General features: G+C 39.6%; 1 protein-coding gene and 1 long non-coding RNA gene across 2 annotated transcripts in view; one reads left to right on the top strand and one right to left on the bottom strand.

Moving 5' to 3' along the window:
* Positions 1–19,111, top strand: part of LOC141139196 (cytochrome P450 2K6-like) — an 83,341-nt gene that overhangs the window by 3,950 nt on the left and 60,280 nt on the right. The window contains exons 2-3 of the mRNA XM_073625115.1: positions 3,625–3,821; positions 5,363–5,525. Of these exons, the coding sequence (XP_073481216.1) occupies positions 3,639–3,821; positions 5,363–5,525 (346 nt within the window). The 5' untranslated portion in view covers positions 3,625–3,638. The remainder of the gene's footprint in view (positions 1–3,624; positions 3,822–5,362; positions 5,526–19,111) is intronic.
* The window catches only part of LOC141139198 (uncharacterized), a 1,175,459-nt gene that overhangs the window by 1,115,077 nt on the left and 41,271 nt on the right, over positions 1–19,111 (bottom strand). The gene's annotated exons all lie outside the window — the stretch shown is intronic.

Genomic DNA, 19,111 nt, shown 5'->3' with positions numbered 1-19,111 from the left:
CTCCTGCTCTACAAGACTCTGGTCCGGCCGCACCTAGAGTATGCTGTCCAGTTCTGGGCCCCAGTTCTCAGGAAGGATATACTGGAAATGGAGCGAGTACAAAGAAGGGCAACAAAGCTAATAAAGGGTCTGGAGGATATTAGTTATGAGGAAAGGTTGTGAGCACTGAACTTATTCTCTCTGGTGATGAGACGCTTGAGAGGGGATATGATTTAAATTTACAAATACAGTACTGGTGACCCCACAATAGGGATAAAACTTTTTCGCGGAAGGGGGTATAACAAGACACGTGGCCACTCATTAAAATTAGAAGAAAAGAGGGTTAACCTTAAACTGCGTAGAGGGTTCTTTACTGTAATGCCCCGTACACACGGTCGGACATTGATCGGACATTCCGACAACAAAATCCATGGATTTTTTCTGACGGATGTTAGCTCAAACTTGTTTTGCACACACACGGTCACACAAAGTTGTTGGAAAGTCCGATCATTCTGAACGCGGTGACGTAAAACACGTACGTCAGGACTTTAAACGGGCAGTAGCCAATAGCTTTCGTCTCTTAATTTATTCTGAGCATGCGTGGCACTTTGTGCGTCGGATTTGTGTACACACGATCTGAATTTCCAACAATGGATTTTGTTGTCGGAAAATTTTATAGCCTGCTCTCAAACTTTTTGTGTCAGAAATTCCTATGGAAAATGTGTGATGGAGCCTACACACGGTCGGAATTTCCAACAACAAGGTCCTATCACACATTTTCCATCGGAAAATCCTATTGTATGTACAGGGCATAAGAGCGGCAAGGATGTGGAATTCCCTTCCACAGGCAATGGTATCAGCGGGGAGCAGTGATAGTTTCAAAAAACTATTATATAAGCACCTGAACCACCACAACATAAGGGAATTTACAATGTAATACTGACATATAATCACACACATAGGTTGGACTTGATGGACTTGTGTCTTTTTTCAATTTCACCTACTATGTAACTATGTAACATTTGATCATAAATGACAAGTGTTTTCAGGTTTCTGCTTGAACTTGAGTATTTATTGGAGGGGCTTTGGTTGATCATAGGTGGGGGTCTATTTCTTTCAAGTGTTTTTTTTTTAAATTTTTTTAAAGATATTTTTATTGCAGTTTTGCGACATACAGACATAAATCAAAAGGCACAGACAAAAACTACAACACCAAGAACAGAATGCTCCTATTCCAGCATATCATGAAAATCCGGGCAGTGTGCAATAATAAACTAGATATTACATCTACCAGTGGATATAAACATCAAACAAAAGAGTAATGCAGCATACACACGAGCGGACTTTTCGACCGGACTGGTCCGACGGACCGAGTCCGGCGGACAATCCGATCGTGTGTGGGCTTCATCGGACCTTCAGCTGACTTTTTCTGTCGAAAGTCTAACGGTCTTTAGATTTGGAACATGCTTCAAATCTTTACGTCGTAACTCAGCCGGACCCAGAAATCCTGTATGCTAGTCCGACGGACAAAAGCCGACGCTAGGGCAGCTATTGGCTACTGGCTATCAACTTCCTTATTTTAGTCTGGTGTACGTCATCACGTACGAATCAGTTGGACTTTGGTGTGATCGTGTGTAGGCAAGTCCGTTCATTAAAAAGTCCGTCGGAAGTCCGTCAAAAGTCCATTGAAAGTCCATTGGAAAGTCCATCGGACCAGTTCGGTCGGAAAGTCCACCCGTGTGTACGCGGCTTAAGCGATATGTTTTTTAAACATCCTGGACATATCAGAAGGTCCTACTAAGTACAACACTCACAAAATGAACCCTTTTCATGTTAGTACAGAGGAGAGGGTCAGTGGGCTAGCCATCCAGCTGCCCATTATTTTTGAAACGCTTTAGTCCTCTTACAGATGTCAAAGGTAAGTTTATATAGAGGCAGAGAAACATTTACAAGTTTAGGCCACATATTCCGTGTTGGGATCTCTGACCCCTTCCACGTCAGCAGAAGGGACTCCCTTGCATAGAAGTAGAGGATGCAAAGTAGTCTCTTAGACTGAGGCTGAACAATGAGGTCACCAAATATGCCCAGCAGACAGTTTTTAGGGTTAACTATATTTGGCAGACCCAATGCAGAAGAGATAAAGGAGCCTATGTCAACCCAGAAGTCGTGTACTAAAAGCACGAAAGTCCAAAAGCAGTGGAGAAAATCAGCAGTTTGGCCACAACCGCGAAAGCAGTCAGCAGATGGGGATAGTCCCATTTTATATAGTCTAGCAGGGGCAAGGTGTGAATGATGGAAATTTTTGAGTTGAATCACCCTGTCCCTCGAGGAGATAACAGAGGTTTTGAATGTATCACAGAACTCAGACCAATCCTCTTCCATGATAGGGATATCAAAGGAGACCCACATCTCTTGAGCCCTCTGAAACCTAGGGTTAGTGCCTGCTGTCATGAGAGTGGAGTAATACGTGGAGATAAGTTTTCTCTGGTCCTGGTCTCTTAGAAGTTGTTCCAGGCCAGGTGCCTTAAAGAGGAAATAAACCCTGATGGGTTTTACTTCCTCTTTATTTCCCTGCACAGGTGAAGCATAATGGGCTACTATGCGTCGCATAGTAGCCCATTATGTGTCACTTACCTGACAAAGAAGCCCGCGCTGTCGCTGTTGTCCCCACGAGCAGGGAGCTTCCATCTTCGCCCTTCTTCCTTCCGGGGCCGCAAATTCCGGCTCTGTGACTGGCCGGAGTTGGGTGACGTCACTCACATGCATGCGCGTGGGAGCCACCAGTCATGGCATGACCCCTAATAGAAACAGCACGATGTGCGCTCGCCTTTTTAGTAAATATCTCCTAAACCGTGGAGGTTTAGGAGATATTTCAAGCACCTGCAGGTAAGCCTTAATATAGGCTTACCTGTAGGTAAAAGTGGTTGTACAGGGTGTACAACCACTTTAACCGCTTCATCCCTGGAAGATTTTACACCCTTCCTGACCAGAGAACTTTTTGCGATTCGCCACTGCGTCGCTTTAAACTGACAATTGCACGGTTCTGAGACGTTGGGGTTAACCACTAGGGGGCAGTAAAGGGGTTAAGTGTGTCCTAGTGTATGCTCTAACTGAAGGGGGGATTGTGCAGGGGAGATGACAGATCGCTGTTCATACTCTGTATGAACAGACGATCTGTCTGTTCTCCCCTCAGAGAACCAGAAACTGTGTGCTTACACACACAGATCCCAGTTCTCAGTGTCTCCCGAGTGATCGCGGGAGCCCGGTGGTGGTTCCGTGGGCAAGCAGGGGGTGCGCACGCGCCCTCTAGTGGCCATCTATTTTACCAATGTAACATGACGGCGTTGGCGCAGCCGAGCCATGTTGCCGCAGTACAACTGCGGCGGCTGGTTGGCAAGCGGTTAATAAGACATAGAGCCAAACTGAGTACGTCCACCATATCTGAGTTGGTAATAGTAAAATAGGTAAGTAGATGGGATGTCAAAGTCTGTCTGTAGTTGAGAAAAGGATTTAAAACCCTGAGGGGTATATAGATGACATAGGTTTTTCACCTTTCAAGTGTTTTTAATCAGCAAATATTACCAACTGTGAGCGCACGTTCCTACTAGCACTTAGTATACATGTTTCATTTGTTTTTTGCTTCAGATATTGCTGAAGACATGTTTTCCATGGACCCTGTGATGATTCTTGTCTCCATCGTTGTCATCTTTTTCTTGGTCAAAGTTTACAACAACCAGAAGCAAGAAAAAGGCAAAAGCATCCCTCCTGGACCCAGACCTTTCCCCCTCATCGGAAGTATGCACCTAATTGACCTAAAGAAACCTCACATATCCTTTATGGAGGTATTATGTAATTTCTCCTTAAGATCTTAGTATGCTGCATAAAAATCATATTTATATGATCAAAACACCTTGTGATGCGAGGCTTAAAAGGGACTCTGCCGGAGGGTATAAAAAAATTACATCAGTGCTACCTGTAAAAGAGGAAGGTTTATACTTACTTGTCTGGTTTGTATAAATATAAAAAAATATTCCCCTTGCTACCTTTAACCAAATGTAAAACCAAAACCTGTGTTTATTTAGTGCTGTTATGCAATGCCATGTGCTCCCACATCAAAATAAAGATAAATAGCAATTATATATACTGTATATGACTGTAGTCACACCCCAATAAAATATCAAAAACTTAATGTAAAACTACAGTACCAACATATAAATAGTCCAAAAGTAAAAGTTCTGTGTCAACATGAGGAAGTCAGAATGCATGTGACAAAACGCGTCAAGGGCGGAGTAGCGATGTCATCACGCACGAGACAGAAACCGGAAGTATATGTTTTTTAATACTGATGTGATGCCGAGGAGACCTCTTAAGGGGGCAATGCTGTATTAAAGTAGTCTATTACTTCTTGTGTTAGTGTGCACCTCAATTGTGAGGTTTTACTTTTATTGTGGCAATACATTTTTTTAATATACTGCACATTGAAGTTTTGTTATTTTTTCTGAGCAATATTAATTGCAGCAATATTAAAAGCGCAATTATAGTGCTGGTTCCCGCATTGCTCCTCTCCCGCAGGCAGTTCACACTGCCTTGTGCAGTTAATGACACCCCCATTTTAGTTCAAAGATTGCAGTGCGAACGGTGAACTCGCACAGGAATCGAACCACATAGATGAGAACACCCATGCGATCCGATTCTAGTGCAATCTCTAAGATCGCGCTAGTGTGAACCCGGGCTCAAAGTAAAAACTTCAGATAGAGGATTTTTTTTTCCAGATTTGGGAACAAAATAGAACCTCTGGCAGATTTTTATCTGTTTTATTTATTTTTACTGTCTGTAGAATTCAAAATTGAAATGTATGCGGTACTGATGAAGTTCTTAAAAAAATGAAAGCCCCATGACTTGGAATGGTGTAGGTTAGCCATTTAGAGCCCTTTCACACTGGGGCGGTTTGCAGGTGCTATTGCGCTAATAATAGTGCCTGCAAACCGACCCGAAAGTGCCGCTGCTTTCATTCCAGTGTGAAAGCCCCGAGGGCTTTCACACTGGAGCGATGCGCTGGCAGGACGGTAAAAAAAGTCCTGCCAGCAGCATCTTCGGAGCGGTGAAGGAGCGGCTATACCGCCGGCAAAGCGCCTCTGTAGAGGAGCTTTGCGGTGGTATTTAACCCTTTCTCGGCCGCTAGCGGGGGTAAAACCGCCCCGCTAGCGGCCGCATACCGACGATAAAACCCCGCTAATAATAGCGGCGTTTTACCGCCGACGCCGCCCCCGCCCCAGTGTGAAAGGGCTGTCACTGACAATTCATTTGTTTATTTTTGTAATTGATGTTTATTTTTTTTTTTTAATTTATTAACCCCATTCCTTATTCTCTGATGTACTTGCAGTTGTCCAAGCAGTATGGTCCAGTATACACCATCCAATTAGGGATGTCAAAGATGGTTATCCTGTGTGGATATGATGCTGTAAAAGAAGCTCTAATCAATCACGCAGATGAATTTGCTGACAGACCAAAAATGCCATTGTTTTATAAGACTGAAAAGGATCACGGTAAATATTTCTCATTTTCTTTAAAAAGGAATTTTGTCTTAGGGCTCATTTACACTTGCTTCAATTTCAACACTCGTTAAAGCGCCTACCACTTTTTTGATATGTTTTTGGTGCTTCGGTGATGCTTCAATGAGGCTTCCGTGGTGCTTTTTTGAAGCTTTAATGAAGCTTGGCAGATGCCCTGTGTGTGTGGATCTTATACCTGCGATTTCTCCAAAGCAAAACAAAGGTAAATCTGAATTAAAGCCTCTCAAAAGCTGCAGGTGATTCAAGCAAGCTTTGCCATAGACTTCTATGGAGGCTTTGAAGACACTTTGAAGCACCACTAAAGCGACATGGGGTATAATTTTTGAAGTGAAGCCGAAGCAAAGCAAAGCAAAAGCAAGGTGTAAACAGGACTGTAAGCTAATCACTTTATTTAGTGACAAGGCTTTGACTGTCATTCAGAGAACATTAACCACTTTCCAACCGATGCACGCCGATATACGTCAGCACAATGGCAAATGGGCATACCTGTATGTCCCCATTAAAAGGCTAAGATAGCCCGCGTACAGCATGGACCAGCATGGACCGCGGGACCAGCGGACTTGATGTCCGCCAATCTCCCGTCGATCGTGTCGCGGAGCCCCAGAACGGGAAAGGCATTTACCTGTTCTAGTTTGTGTCATGACAGAGATCACTGCCTCCTGTCATCAGCAGCAGTAATCGCTGTCATGTGACTAGTAGCTCACCCCCCCACAGTTGGAATCACTCCCTAGGACACACTTAACCCCTTGATCGCCCCCTAGTTGTTACCCCCTTCACCGCCAGTGTCATTTACACAGTAATCAGTGCATATTTATAGCACTGATCGCTGTGATTTGGGACAATGGTCCCAAAATAGTGTCAAAAGTGTCCAATGTGTCCTCAATAATGTCCCAGTCCCAATAAAAATTGCAGATCACTGCCATTACTAATAAAAAAAATTTATAATAAAAATGCAATAAAACTATCCCCTATATTTTAGACGCTATAACTTTTGCGCAAACCAATCAATATATGTTTATTGTGGGTTTTTTTAGCAAAAATATGTAGAAGAATACATATCGGCCTAAACTGAGGAAAAAAATGATTTTTTATATATTTTTGGGGGATATTTATTATAGCAAAAAGTAAAAAATATTGAATTTTTTTCAAAATTGTCGCTCTTTTTTTGTTTATAGCGCAAAAAATAAAAACCGCAGGGGTGATCGAAAAACACCAAAAGAAAGCTCTATTTGTGGGAAAAAAAGGACGTCAATTTTGTTTGGGTGCAACGTCGCACGACGCAATTGTCAGTTAAAGTGACGGAGTGCCGAATCACAAAAAAGTGCTCTGGTCAGGAAGGGGGTAAAATCTTCTGGGGCTGAAGCGGTTAAAAAAAGCATATCCGAAGCCATGTTTTGAAGCAGGTGTAAACGAGGCCTTAGAGGATCTTGTAGAAAAGCAATATAAACGTGTCAGTAGGACCTTATCATTATTATTAATATTATAATTATTATTATAATACAGAATGTATATAGCACTTAGGCCTCTTTCACACGGATGATCCGTATGTCCGTTTTTCATCCATCCGTTTTCGGATGAAAAACGGACATACAGTCATCCCTATGGAGCGTCGGATGTCAGCGGTGACATGTCCGCTGACATCCGACCTGCTCCGATCCGAAAAGTGTAACGGAGGAAAAACCTACTTTTTCCTCCGTTTTCGGATCGGATCGGATGACGACGGACACTACGGACCGTCATCATCCGATCCCCCCATAGGGGAGAGCGGCGCTCTGACAGGTCCGTCGCTGCACAGTGTGCAGCGATGCACCTGTCATCTTCCTGCTCAGCTCGGGGATCGGCGGAGCTATCCCCGCTGAGCAAGCGGATGTTCACGGGGCGGATCATGACTGATCTGCCCCGTGTGAAAGAGGCCTAACAGTTTGCGCAGTGCTTACCAATCTAAAGGAAGACAGTACAGTTACAATACAATAAAATACAAGAGGGTTAAGAGGGCCCTGCTCAGAAGAGCTTACATACTAATAGGGTGGGGCAAGTGGAACAAAATGTACAAATGAAACTACAGTAGGTGCGCTACCTGAATGAATACAAACTTATACAAAAGTCAGTGAAAAAACCCCACATTAAACCTTGCCTATAGGCTGAATTGGAAGTAAATAAAAATAAATACATATAAATAAATATATATAAATACCGTATTTATCAGCGTATAACACACACTTTTTTCCCCTTAAAATCAGGGGAAAATTGTGCGTGCGTGTTATACGCCGATACCCCGACGATTTTGAGCCTTTTGGCGGCTCTCGGCGGGTTTCAGACATTCAGACATTCTCTGCGGCTTTCCGCCATTCTCGGCCGCAGCTTTCGGCCATTCTCGACAGCTTTCGGCCGCTTTCGGCCATTCTCGGCGGCTTACGGCGGCTTTCGGCAGCTTTCGGCAATTCTCAGCGGCTCAAAAGCCAAGTGCGAGCCGCAGAGAATGGCCGAGAGCCGCCGAGAATGGCAGAAAGCCGCCGAAAGCCGCCGAGAATGGCCAAAAGCCGCCGAGAGAGCTGCCGAGAGCGGCCGAGAATGGCGGTGCCATTTTTAAATGCCAGATGTCTGCAAACTACATAGGTGCACGGCTGCAGACTACTGATGGACACTGACAAGGCTGCAATGGGGGACAAGGCTGCAGACTACTGATGGACACTGACAAGGCTGCAATGGGGGACAAGGCTGCAATAGGGGACAAGGCTGCAATCAGGGACAATGCTGTAATGGGGGACAAGGCTGCAATGGGGGACAATGCTGCAATGGGGGACAATGCTGCAATCAGGGACAATGCTGTAATGGGGGACAAGGCTGCAATGGGGGACAATGCTGCAATGGGGGACAATGCTGCAATGGGGGACAAGGCTGCAATGGGGGACAATGCTGCAATGGGGGACAATGCTGCAATGGGGGACAAGGCTGCAATGGGGGACAACGCTACAGATGGACACTGACAAGGCTGCAATGAGGGACAATGCTACAGATGGACACTGACAAGGCTGCAATGAGGGACAATGCTACAGATGGACACTGACAAGGCTGCAGATGGACGCTGATAAGGCTGCATTGATGGGCATTTAAATGTAAGTTTTTTTCCTTAAACTTCCCTCCTAAACTTGGGGTGCGTGTTATACGCCGGCGCGTGTTATACGCCAATAAATACGGTATATGTGAAATCAATTAAGTGTAAAATCCATCAAGGGGCTTGATAGCGTCCTTATAAGATGACACCCAACGGTGTGAGACTTCACTGGGAACAAGTCCTTCAATCAAAAGGGGGATATTGTGGAACAAAATGTTAAAATTTTGGGGGGATGAGCAGATGATAGAGTTAAAAGTTCATTTGTTGGAGGTGTGATAGTCTTCCCTGTAGAGATGTGTTTTCAGGGATCAACTAAAGGTGGCCAGAATAGGAGATAGTCAGACACAGAGTTCCAGAGGATGGGAGAGGCTCTGAAGACATCCTGGAGATGAACATGGGAGGAGGAGGCAAGAGAGCTAGAAAGCAGGAGGTCTTGGGAGGAACCGAGAGGGTAGTTTGGGTGATATTTGGAGACAAGATTGGTTATGTAGCTGGGGGCAGAGTTGTGAATGACTTTGTATGTTGTTGTTAGCATTTTGAATTCAATTCGCTGGGTGATCGGAAGCCAGTTGAGGCACCACTGCATTACATGCAGTTGCAGGACATTTGTACAGCAGCTCCATTTACTTGAACGGTTTGAGATTGGTGAGCAGTAGTTCCCGCTGAAAGCAACATGGAGAATAATTCCTGCCATGGCTGTGAAGCAAAGCATTGCTGATGCTGGCTGTGCACACCCCTGGCTGCTGCCTCTGCAGCTAAAGAGGGAACAGTTTGGGGGGGGGGGGGAATAAAATTCCAATTGCTATTGTAAACAAGCTCTAATTTTGATCAGATACCTAAATCACTAGAAGCTGTATTGATGTTACAAGGTGATTCATTGTGTTTTGACAGTTTACAAACATCTGCTGTGTTTACAAGATTTTGTTGTAAACAGAATGTAACTAAACAATAGCTAGTATTTTTGTCATTGCGTATTGTGATTTTGAAGATACATTTCTCCACAATGCCTATAGATATGGTAGTGAAAGGGATGAAGTAGCATTTGATGGTTTGATTTATTCATTTTTGCAACATTGTTCACTGTAATGCCCCGTACACACGGTCGGATTTTCCGATGGAAAATGTCCGATCGGAGCGTGTTGTCGGAAATTCCGACCGTGTGTGGGCTCCAACGGACATTTTCCATCGGATTTTCCGACACACAAAGTTGGAGAGCAGGAGATAAAATTTTCCGACAACAAAATCCGTTGTCGGAAATTCCGATCGTGTGTACACAAATCCAACGGACAAAGTGCCACGCATGCTCAGAATAAATAAAGAGATGAAAGCTATTGGCCACTGCCCCGTTTATAGTCCCGACGTAAGTGTTTTACGTCACCGCGTTTAGAACGATCGGATTTTCCGACAACTTTGTGCGACCGTGTGTAGACAAAACAAGTTTGAGCCAACATCCGTCGGAAAAAATCCTAGGATTTTGTTGTCGGAATGTCCGAACAAAGTCCGACCGTGTGTACGCCCTATACCAAGATTTATACACTTTTTAACACTATGCTCCCTTTCACACCAGTTTGACTTATCATGCGATTTGACAGTTCCCAATCGCATGACAAGTCGCACCCCATTGGCAGCAATGTAAATGTTCATATCGCCGTGATTCATGTCTCAGCGATTATGAAAAAGGTTCCTGCACTACTACTTACCTATTGCATGGTGACTTCTGTTAAATGAAATTGCAAGCTGCAATGAAATCAGCAGTGCAGCAGTCACTGTGTGGGAGGCTAGCGCGACGGACATGCCGGGCCAGAACTCCGCTCTGTGAGGGAGAATAAACCGCAAATAAAGGCAGCCCACGGACACAGAAACGGTAAAAATCTTGTTACTATTCACCCTAGAGGTGAGGGGGACATTATTCAAGAATAATGGTGCTGGGAGGTGCCAGGAATAAAACCAAAACTAGCTCTAATAGCGGCACCCAGGCAAGACATATTATGAAAAAGGCACCAGTCTCCTCAGGTAATTTTACCTCAGACAAGAAACTCAAATCCGAGCAGCCAAAAGCTATTTCCCCAGGGGATTCTGAACCTGATTCAAATATGTTACATTCTTCACAACAAAACTCTGATATTCCTTCTAACATTTTGAAACAATTTGAAAAAATGTTACATAAAGCATTACAACAAACATCAGTGCAAATTACTAGTAATCTGACTAGAGAGATCAGAGAACTGGGGAGACGCACCGAAGCATTGGAAATGAAAATGGAAGATATAGAAAATTCTACACAGGATGCTTTCTCTGAAATAGATATCCTCAAAGAGGAAAATATTATTTTACAGAATAGACTGGAGGACTATGAGAATAGCGCCAGAAGATCGAATTTGCGATTCAGAGGCTTACCAGAATCAATCACAGATCTGCAATCAACAATCACAGCATTATGCCAAGAATTACTACCTGGCATTTCGGTGGAAAGGCTTGAAATAGACAGAGTACATAGGGCACTTATGCCCAAAAAAACTGATGCCCCCCCCCCAGGGATATTATAGCAAAATTTCATTTTATTCGTTCAAAAGAACAACTTCTAGAAGTGGCTAGAGGGAAAAATAATCTAAAATTTCAGGGACATAGTTATCAACTATTTGCTGACTTATCCCAGTTAACAATATCTAAGAGGCGTGCAATGAAGCCTCATCTACTGGAACTTCAACGTCATGCCATTAAGTATCAATGGGGCTTCCCGTTCTCCCTAAAATTCACCCACCAGGGGACCAGATTAGCATGCAAAACTCCTGAAGAACTACATCATGTACTCCAAGACCTCAAATTGATTGACGGTACAACTATAGCCTCCACCTCACGTAGGAGATCAGCTTCTGCCTCCTCCATTCAGAAAACATCCTCCTCTGAGACAAAAAATGGAAACCATCATACACACAAAAGAGGACGATTCGCATCCTCACAACAAGAACAAGATGACGCCATGGACTGAGTAATATGCACTTATATAATATAGCGATTTCAGCTAAGACAGCACCTATTGGGAGAAAAGAATTGTAAATTACATTTCTGAATACTCTTCCTAAACCAAAAACTAATACTCCATATAGCTCACTAGTGAGCAATTGGACATACACTATGAACTAGATTATCTAATTTATTAATTTATACCTTATTGGTATAAGTTTATAATTAAATAACAACATTTTTATTATGATTTTAGGTTCCCTTTTTTGGTAGTTTTTATTTTATTTGTTTATTTATTTATTTATTTATTTATTTTTTAGAAAAATGGTATGGTATATGTTCAGATAATATTTTTACTTTCTGAACACCTAAATAGTCCCTAATGTATGGTGGACTGATTAAGTTAGCATGTATGTATGTATAGATATATATGTAGGTTATGTATATATATATGTGTATATATATATATATATATATATATATATATATATATATATATATATATATATATGTGTATACATTTTTTTTCAATATATATATATATATATATACATATACACATTTTTTATTTTTTATTCTTTATTTATTTTTATATTATTATATTTCCTCCTCTTTTTTTGTTTCTCAATGTATGGAGGACTGATTAAAATATTATATATATATATATATATATATATTTTCATTTTTATGTATGTGTGTATGTATATATATGTATGTATATGTGTGTGTATGTATGTGTGTGTATATATATATATATATATATATATATATATATATATATATATATATATATATAATTTATTTATTTATTTTTATATTATTATATTTCCTCCTCCTTTTTTGTTATTTTTTATTTTAGAAACATGGTATGGTAAGTGTTCAGACAATATTAATGCTTTCTGAACACCTAAACAATCCCTATTATATGGTGGACTGATTAAATTATTATATATGTATATGTATTTATTTATTCTGTATGCGTGTATGTATATGTATATATAAATGTATATATATATGTATACATTTTTTATTTTTTATTATTTATTTATTTATTTATTTATTTTTATATCATTATATTTCCTCCTCCTTTTTTGTTTCTCAAGATAAAATTGTGTAATAACAAAATTTTTATTTTAAATTTAAGTTCCCTTTTTTATAGTACTTTTTATTTTAGAAATATGGTATGGTAAGCGTTCAGATAATATTTTTACTTTCTGAGCACCTAAATAGTCCCTAATGTATGGTGGACTGATTAAGTTAGCATGTATGTATGTATAGATATATATGTAGGTTATGTATATATATATGTGTATATATATATATATATATATATATATATATATATATATATATATATATATGTGTGTGTGTATATATATATATATATATATATATATATATATATATATATATATATATATATATATATATATATATATATATGTGTGTGTATACATTTTTTTTTTTCAGTATATATATATATACATATACACATTTTTTATTTTTTATTCTTTATTTATTTTTATATTATTATATTTCCTCCTCCTTTTTTTGTTTCTCAATGTAAAACTGTGAAACAACCACCAAGGATGGAAAATCTTCCTTTAACTGAAGTTTATTTAAAATTCTTCATTAATTTGATATATATAGTTTTTGAGTAGTCTTAATTTCACAGTTTAATTTACATTTCTTTGGTCACCCCAATAGGAAGGAAAGGGTTTCCTATCCTTTTCTATTGGCACATCCAAATATGTTTCTGATATTACTGCACTCCTTTATTTCCATTCAATTTTTTTCCCATTCGCTTTATATTTAATATAAACATGTACCCTTCAAAATAATAGACATTACCAATTATATGAAACTCGGGCTCTTAAATTTACTAGTTTATACTTTACAATCTTCATATTTTTGTGATAAATTTTCTTTATTTTTAAGGCGGATTCCCCCATGCACGGAAATCACATGTGCCTCACCATGCCTTCCTCGGATTCCCATAGTAATATGTGGGGACCAGACGAAGGCCTCCTTTCCCCTGTTGGGAAGTCCTTGACCCCAACTCGGGTATTCTTCGAATCTACTTATATTTGTACTATACTCAAATGCTTTATAATTTTTATTGTTTCTTATTTCCTCTCTAAGTTATCCTACTATAGATCTGGCTATCTATCTCTTTGTTTCAAATCCGCGCAGGTCAGGCCGAATAGTCGCTGCACCCAGACAACTGGTAAGCGCATACTCTTGTTTCAATTGCCATGGCTCCTTTAAATATTTTATCTCTGAATGTCCAGGGTCTTAATGTTCCTCAGAAACGAGTAAAAGCCTTTCGGTCATTTCAGTCTAAAAAAGCACACATTGTATGTTTACAAGAGACTCACTTTACCCCGACTTCAACCCCTAAATTTTTTAGTACTTCTTATTTCATTGCTCTACCCCATTTACCTTACATTCAGAAATTAAAGACCCTGAGGGTCGCTACCTAATTCTAATGGGATACATTATAGACACAGCTGTAACGGTGTAACAGTGGTCTCATACTATGCACCAAATTATCGTCCTGTACCCTTTCTATTACACCTATTTATTATCATTAACACCCACAAAATGGGATCAATTTTTATATGTGGGGACTCCAACCAGGTCCTCCTTCCATTTCTTGACAAAACCCCTTATACCCCACCACAAACACAAGATGCTAGGTCTTTATCTCAACTTCTTCTAGGCACAATTTGATTGACTCTTGGAGAGAATCTAATCCAGCTAAAAGAAATTATACATATTTTTCTAATCCACATCAAACTTTTAGTCGCATAGACCATATCTTTGTAACAATAGGGATGGTTCCTGAAGTAATTTTATCTAAAATGATCCCTATACCCTGGTCAGATCACAATGCAGTTTATACCTTGGTGGCTTCTACTATACCCAAGGGGCATGACCCTTCATGGTATCTTCCAGATGTGCTACATAAACACCCCTCCCACTGTTTAACAATCCAACAGGCTCTCAATGACTACGTAGAACATAACAAAAGTGACGAAATCTCCTCATTTACAATTGAGTTCACACAAACCAGTTCTGAGAGGAATACTTCAGCAACAAGCAGGTATACTCAAACGGGATCGTGTAAAATTGGCTAGACAATTAGAAACAGAATTTAATGCATCATTCGTAGCTTTTCAAAACAATCCTAACCAGAAAGGGAAAATTCACTTAGAGAAAGCCCGCCTAGAATATAATCTTTTCTTAACTGAATCTGCTGACAAATCCCTCAGGAAAACTAAGCATATGTTTTATAAGAATTCCAATAAACCAAGTACTCTCATGGCAAGGGCATTAAAGTCTATCAACAAATCTTATAAACCTATTAGACTCAAAATAGCAGACAACGTATACACCAGTAATCCTCTTAAAATCGTACAGAAATTTAGCTCTCATTTGAAAACTCTATACACAGAGACAAATAAAACTAACATTGAGGAAGCTGATGCCTTTTTTTCATGTATCAACCTACCCAAAAATTGACGGAATCCCAAAAATTGTCAATAGAAAAACCCATAACTAGCGATGAAGTAGCAGAGGCTATTAAAACATTAAAAATAAATAAAAGGCCGGGACCAGACGGATTCACAGCCCTTTATTATCGAAATTTTACAGACATTATCTCACCCATGCTTGTTGAAGCGTTTAATGACCTATTAAATAATAAATACTTTAGACAAGAATGATTATTGGCAATCATCTGCATGATTCCTAAACCTCACTCAGATGATACTCTATGTACAAATTATCGCCCCATATCCATGTTGAACATGGACATTAAAGTGTTGGCAAAAATTCTAGCAGCCCGCCTTAATATGATCATTGGTACCCTCGTACATCTTGACCAAGTAGGCTTCATGCCCTCCCGACAGGCAGGTGACAATGTACGAAGAGCAACCCTCTTGGCACACATAGCTAAAAAAGTCACATACCTGTTTGCTTTCTCTCACTTGACAAAAAGAAGGCTTTCGATTCTATTGCATGGCCTTACTTGAATTATACCTTGCAGAAATGGGGATTCGGTCCAAATTTTATAAATTGGATTACGGCTCTATATAACAAACCTAAAGCGTATGTCAAATACGCAGGTTATAAATCTGACTTCTTCAACATTGAGAGAGGCACAAGACAAGGATGTCCCCTATCCCCATTGATATTCGCCCTCCTAATAGAACCACTCGCACTAGTAATTAGGTCTGACCCCACTACAACAGGGATAGAAATGGGAGGATTTCAACATAAGCTCTGTTTGTTTGCAGATGATATCCTCCTATTTCTTTCATCTCCACAAGTGTCAGGCCCAAACCTAATCCCAATTCTCAATAAATTTGCTAACATTTCTGGTTTATACATAAACCCTAAAAAATGTTTAGCATTGAACATATCTCTTTCTAACATTGAACTGACTTCATGGTCGAACAGATCAATCCCATACTTAGGCATACATCTTACAGCATCATTAGTAGATCTATTTTCAGTTAATTACCCTCCAATTTTAAAACAATTATCAAACTTAATGAAATCATGGTCTCATCTTCCATTATCGTGGTTCGGAAGAATTAACGCGGTAAAAATGACGATACTACCGAAATTACTGTACTTATTCAGAGTATTACCAATTCCTATTCCAGCTTATCACCTAAGAATATTACAAAGGAGAACATCATCATACATATGGGGTTCCTCCAAACCACGCATACAACTACATACACTATATCTCCCAAAATTAAACGGAGGCCTAGGTTGCCCTAATTTTGCTTATTACTATAGGGCTGCACACATAGCAAGCCTGGCTAAATATCATGCGTATCAGGAGACCCCGTTATGGGTACATATTGAAGCCATAGAATGCGATCCTATTCAAATATCAAACTTACTATGGATCACTCCAAAAGATTGCATAGACCTAAAGAATCCAATTACTAAACATTACATTTCCCTTTGGGATAGATTCAAAAAGAATAACCATTTACAATCATCTCATAACCCGATGTTGTCATTCTATAAAAATCCTGCTTTCTATTCAGCATGGATATTCCCTAATTCTTTTAAAGAATGGGTATCTAGAGACGTACTGTGTATGTATAAATCTGTACATTCCTCATCATTCATCCCTTTTTCAACCCTTTGTGAGAGATATGGTTTACCGCAGTCGGAATTATTTAGATACTTCCAAATTAAAAATTTCTTTGCACCCTTAGTGTCTACCACATCCCCATTAACACATATGACTAGTTTCGAAGAAGTTTGTAAAAAAGATCCGCATGCTAGAGGCACAATCTCTACTATATATTCTCACCTGCTGGTTCATTCCAGTAAAGACAAATTATCCTATGTCCAGAAATGGGAAGAGGACCTTGAGCGTACTTTTGATAATTCAGATTGGACACAAATATGGTTGAGGCTAATTATAAAGTTTTAACACGCTGGTATCTAGTTCCAACTAGAGTAGCAAAATATGTGCAAAATTATTCGGCGCAATGTTTTCAGGGTTGTTTGGACCCTGGCACATACCTTCATATCTGGTGGTCATGTCCATTAGCTCAAATATTCTGGAGGGGAATTTTTAACATTGCAACTAACCTTATTGGGAAAACAATCCCTTTCGATCCAGCAATGGCCCTTCTCAACTTAAAACCTGAATTCATAACGCATACCCAATTCAAATTGTTGGTATATCTCTTCACAGCAGCTAAACAGACTTTAGCAAAATCTTGGAAATCACCAACATTAGATATAAATGAATTCCATGCCAACTCTAGACAAGTGTGTTCTACTGCCATGGTAGTTGTGATAACAAGATATAGGCTATATTTCAGCCCTAGTTGTTGTGGTGACTTTCGGCCTGACCTCGCTGATTCTTTCCCTTAACCTTCTTCTCTTCTCCCCTTCCTACTATACTTTCTATCCTTTCTTTTCCTTACACTATATTATTCTATGATATTGAAGCTCTAATTGATATTTAAATAATAATCTCAATTATTGTCTAGAAATAGAAATAAAACAAGGCAAACGATGTAGCAGAACTTACATAACTCATTTAATTCTATTCTTTTGAAATGGACAAAGACTCCAAAGTTCTTTTTCTCTCCTATTTCTTTATTTCATTTTAAAATATATTGCCTTGTGTTAGAATATATTGTCTTGTTTTACGATATTATTAATGAATTAACTATTCTAAAATTGTAAATGAGCTTCCTTATACTGAATGTATGTTATTATTCAATGTAATCTGTACATAATCTCCGTACTCAATAAAACTATTTTGACAAGGAAATCAGCAGTGCAAATCGCACTAATGTGTGGCTTTGAAATCGCGTTGAAGTAGCGTGATTTTAAAGCCGCACCTGTGTGAACCAAGGCTAAGGTTGGAATTTGATTTATGCTAGGCTTGTATGTATAGAGCAGGGGTCTTCAAACTGCGGCCCTCCAGGTGTTCAGGAACTACAATTCCCATCATGCCTAGTCATGTCTGTGAATGTCAGAGTTTTACAAGGCCTCATGGGATGTGTAGTTCTGCAACAGCTGGAGGGCCGTAGTTTGAGGATCCCTGGTATAGAGGGTATTTGTTTATAGCACTGTACTTTATTCACTGTCTATATTTTTTGGCTCAGTTTGCATTTTTTTTTTAATACTCTTTATTACGACTTTTTAAAAATTCCACACATTCATAAGCCTTAATAAAGAACAGATCAAAACAAGAACAATAAATATACACTATACAATCTCAAGTACAGCAAACACATTTATGCCCCGTACACACGGTCGGATTTTCCGATGGAAAATGTCCGATCGTAGCGTGTTGTCGGAAATTCCGACCGTGTGTGGGCTCCATTGGACATTTTCCCTCGGATTTTCCAACACACAAAGTTGGAGAGCAGGAGATAAAATTTTCCGACAACAAAATCCGATCGCGTCAATTCCGACCGTGTGTGGCCTGTTCCGACGCACAAAGTGCCACGCATGCTCAGAAGAAATTCCGGCACGGAACAGCTCGTTCTGGTAAACTTAGCGTTCGCAATGGATACTGCACTTTTGTTACGCTGCAATGTCAAAAATGGTTTAATACAGCGCACTCTCTTCTTCTTTATAATGTGACAAGAATTAAGTAGTTTTGCTTCTCATATTCACACACACTTCTCACAAAGTTTTATTTGTGTTTTTTTATTGGGATTCCCTGAATATATTGTTATTAGTTGTCACATCTGACATCATTTTTTTTTTTATTTAATTTTTTTGGGGATTTTAAGCCTTTTTTTTTTTTTATTTAATGTTTGTATTTTTTACAAGGCTGATCTTTGTTCAATGTTATTTTTATATTTACTCCTGAATATTTTTGTGTGTGTTTTGTGTGTCAAGTTACCCCCAACACCATTGATATCTTTTATTATTTAATCTCAAGGAGATTGTTTGTTGTTGGTGTCCCTTGTTCATTTCA

Source organism: Aquarana catesbeiana, linkage group LG04 (genome assembly GCF_042186555.1).
Source record: "Aquarana catesbeiana isolate 2022-GZ linkage group LG04, ASM4218655v1, whole genome shotgun sequence".
In the NCBI taxonomy this organism is placed as follows: Eukaryota; Metazoa; Chordata; class Amphibia; order Anura; family Ranidae; genus Aquarana; species Aquarana catesbeiana.
The sequence above is the reverse complement of the archived record's forward strand: the minus strand, read 5'-3'. Positions and strand labels throughout refer to the sequence as shown.